The sequence below is a fragment of the Sabethes cyaneus genome, chromosome 1 (assembly GCF_943734655.1).
Source record: "Sabethes cyaneus chromosome 1, idSabCyanKW18_F2, whole genome shotgun sequence".
NCBI classification, from domain to species: Eukaryota; Metazoa; Arthropoda; class Insecta; order Diptera; family Culicidae; genus Sabethes; species Sabethes cyaneus.
In genome coordinates this window covers 11,197,556-11,201,297 of record NC_071353.1, presented here as the reverse complement: position 1 = coordinate 11,201,297, position 3,742 = coordinate 11,197,556, and the positions used below count along the sequence as shown (strand labels likewise).

General features: G+C 44.2%; 1 protein-coding gene across 1 annotated transcript; it reads left to right on the top strand.

Moving 5' to 3' along the window:
- The first annotated feature begins 429 nt into the window (after positions 1-429).
- Positions 430-1,770, top strand: LOC128737794 (uncharacterized). The gene has a single exon (XM_053832502.1). The coding sequence runs from the start codon at positions 430-432 to the stop codon at positions 1,768-1,770; it is 1,341 nt and encodes a 446-aa protein (XP_053688477.1).
- Positions 1,771-3,742: the final 1,972 nt, after the last annotated feature.

Below are 3,742 nucleotides of genomic sequence, written 5' to 3'. Positions count from 1 at the left end.
TCCGTTAGCTACAAACAGTGACGTGCAAAAAATTGTGTCACAGTGCTTAAATGTTCCCGATACTATCGAAGTTGTGCGACTAGTACCAAAGGACAAAGATATTAGCCAATTGTCCTTCGTGTCGTACAAAATCGGACTTGACCCTGCGCTGAAAATTCAAGCTTTGGATCCTGCATCTTGGCCGGCTGGCGTACTATTCAGGGAATTTGTAAACCAGCCAAAAAACTACAGCCGACGACCCATAGCATCGGAAGAGGAGATGAATTAAGTACAAGGCGTTTTTATGTGGACGATGGGAACCTTAGGGCTCCCATCAGAGGCGAGTATTTATGCGATAATTCTGTTCTTACTGCCCTAAGTGATTCCGTATTGCAGTGTGACGTCGATAATGCGCATGACATCACTCTCTATCTACAAAATGTACGCGGAATGAGGACAAAAATTGACGATTTTTTCTTGACGACTCATGAGTGTGATCTTGACGTAATATTTTTAACGGAGACTGGACTAGACGACCGCATCGACTCGCTGCAATTATTCGGCACGTCTTATAATGTTTTCCGCTGCGACCGTAATCCACGCAACAGTGACAAATCCAGCTTCGGAGGTGTACTTATTGCCGTGGCACAATGCTACCCTAGTTCGATTGCCGAATCTACTTACAGCGCCCACTTAGAGCAAGTTTGCGTTAATGCTACTGTCCGTGGCAAACAGCTGTTACTTTGCTGCCTGTACATTCCGCCGGACAAAAGTTCCAGCATCGACATTGTCGATAGCCACGTTTCGTCTATTTGTGAGCTGTGGGACAAATGTACTGATCGGGGCTCGCTTCTGGTGTGCGGCGATTTTAATCAGCCTCGCATTGAATGGGGATCGGATGGAAGCCAACATGTATCCATAGCGCATCTGCCCTGTGCCAGTGCCGCTTTGATCGATGGTATGAATTTTCTGAACCTTACACAAGTGAACACACAGCGCAATCATCTCGGACGCATGTTAGACCTGGTATTTTGCACTTCTGGATGCTCACTGTCGATCGATCGTTGTGTTACCCCGCTGCTGCCTGTCGACCCTCACCACCCACCGCTTGTGATGTCGTTGCCTGTCTGTGATAATAGGACCGCTCCGGCTCTGATTGATGAAACAAAACAGTTGAATTTTCGAAGGATGGATTTCTCTGCGCTAGATCAGTACTTGCTTTCTGTTGATTGGAGGGCTTTACTTGAGTTTAACGATGTTGATGAGATGGCATCGAAGTTTTGTGAAACTATTTCGGAATGGATGAATTCTAATGTACCTCTTGCGAAACGACCGGCTTCACCTGCGTGGGGCACTCCGTATCTTAGGCAGTTGAAGAGGGAACGCAACCGAGCACAGCGTGCATATCGTAAACGTAAAACAACGCTGACACAGCGCAACTTTAAACGTTCCAGTGCTGAATATCGTCGTTTGAATGCGGTTCTGTATAAATCCTATGTACTGCGTGTGCAAACTGATCTCCGTAAACAACCGAAAAATTTTTGGAATTTCGTTAATTCGAAAAGGAAATGCTCGTCCATTCCTTCCCACGTGTGCCTTGACGGAATTGATGCTACATCCGTTTCTGAATCTTGTGAGCTGTTCGCAAACTTTTTCTCATCTGTGTTCGCCAATGAAACAGCGTCTGATCAGGATGCACAAACCGCTGCCTCATACGTTCCAGCTGATTTGGTCAACTTGAATGTGTTTGAGATTACTGCTGACATGATAATAACCGCTGCAAAAAACTGAAGCGTTCCTTCTCTGCGGGGCCTGATGGCATCCCAGCTGTAGTTTTGAATCGCTGTATTGTACCGTTAGTCGTTCCCTTACGCATTATTTTTAACAAATCCTTCGAACAAGCTAAATTCCCGAATATTTGGAAGGAGTCGTTTATGTTCCCAGTGTATAAAACAGGCGACCGCCGGAACGTTAGAAACTATCGCGGAATTACTAATTTGTCTGCCGCGTCAAAATTGTTCGAAATAATTGTTAGCAGTATGATGTTGTCTCGTACAAAAAACTACATATCTTCAGCTCAACACGGCTTCATGCCTGGTCGTTCCGTTTGTACGAATTTAATGGAGTTCACCTCTACCTGTATCTCGCAAATAGAAAATAAGAAGCAAGTGGACGCAATCTACACGGACTTGAAGGCAGCTTTTGATCGGATCGACCATTCAATATTATTGCGTAAACTTTTTCGACTCGGTGCATCCCAACAACTAGTGCGATGGCTCAGCTCGTACTTGCGTGACAGGGTATTGCGCGTGAAGCTTGGCACGTGTATTTCTGCGCAATTTACTAATACCTCGGGTGTTCCGCAAGGTAGTAATATGGGACCACTACTTTTTTCACTGTTTTTCAACGACGTCACGTTGCTATTGGACATCGGATGCAGACTTGTGTACGCTGATGACTTGAAATTATTTCTACCTATTGGAAAAACTGATGATTGTCGCCGCCTGCAAGAATTACTCGATACATTTGTTGATTGGTGTAAACGAAACTGGCTCACACTAAGTGTGGCAAAATGTGAAGTGATAAGTTTTTACCGTATTAAAAGTCCGATTCTATTTAACTATCAGATTGAGGGGTCTGAGCTACGCAGAGTAGACCACGTTAGCGACCTTGGTGTGCTACTTGATACTAAGCTAACATTCGACCTACACCGTGAATCGATTATTTCGAAGGCAATGCGTCAACTGGGATTCATTTCTAAAATTGGACGAAATTTCAATGATCCGCATTGCCTGAAATCCTTGTATTGTGCTCTGGTTCGGCCACTGCTTGAAAACTGTAGTATTGTATGGTGTCCTCAGCAGTTAACATGGAACCTGCGCATCGAACGAGTACAAAGGAAATTCATTCGGCTTGCCCTGCGACATCTACCATGGCGTCATCCCGAGATTCTCCCACCGTATTCTGATCGCTGCCGGCTACTTGATCTAGACTCGCTAGATTATCGACGAAAAACGCACCAGGCAGTATTCGTGGCCAAAGTCATCAACGGTGAAATTGATTCCCCCAGACTTTTATCTCTATTGGACTTTCGTGCTTCGCAACGGACTCTACGTTCCACCGGCTTACTGCAAACTCCATTCCACCGTACCGTCTTTGGATGTAATGAACCCGTCACTGCATGTGTTAGAACATTTTCTAAAGTGGAAGAATTGTTTAATTTCGACGAGCCATCGTATAAATTTGTACAAAGGTTAAGAAGCACCAATATTTTATAGAAACCATTCATGTAGACTATAGTCAGATGAAGTAATAATAAATAAATAAATAAATAAATGCTTCCCTAGCACAGATGACAGAAATATATACGAGATGAACCGTGGGTTAAGCTCCCTTATGATTGTATTTAATTTACGCTCTAGCTGTTGCTGCTTCCCCGGATAAGGCAACGAAGACATCCAAATTCACCAAGCGAGACGCCAACAAACCGAAGAATCCATCGACTCATCCGCCAGCGAACGATACGGTTTTGGCTGCTATGCCTTTTGCTGTGCATCGTCATTCGGTTGCAAACTTGGGCATCTATATATGAAATTCAAACAAAAATCACCGGATTTAGCATTGGAAGACGAATTGCTATACATTCGTAGTCCTACGTCAAGCCTGCACCAGTGCCACTAGGCATGGACTTTTTCTGCCTCAAACGAAATAGGTTGTATAAGTCCAATTTCGGCTGAATAAGTATTGTAGAATTGTTTACATA

Excerpts from the sequence above, each read along its gene's own strand:
- LOC128737794 (XM_053832502.1), top strand. The coding sequence starts at position 430 with ATGAGGACAAAAATTGACGATTTTTTCTTGACGACTCATGAGTGTGAT.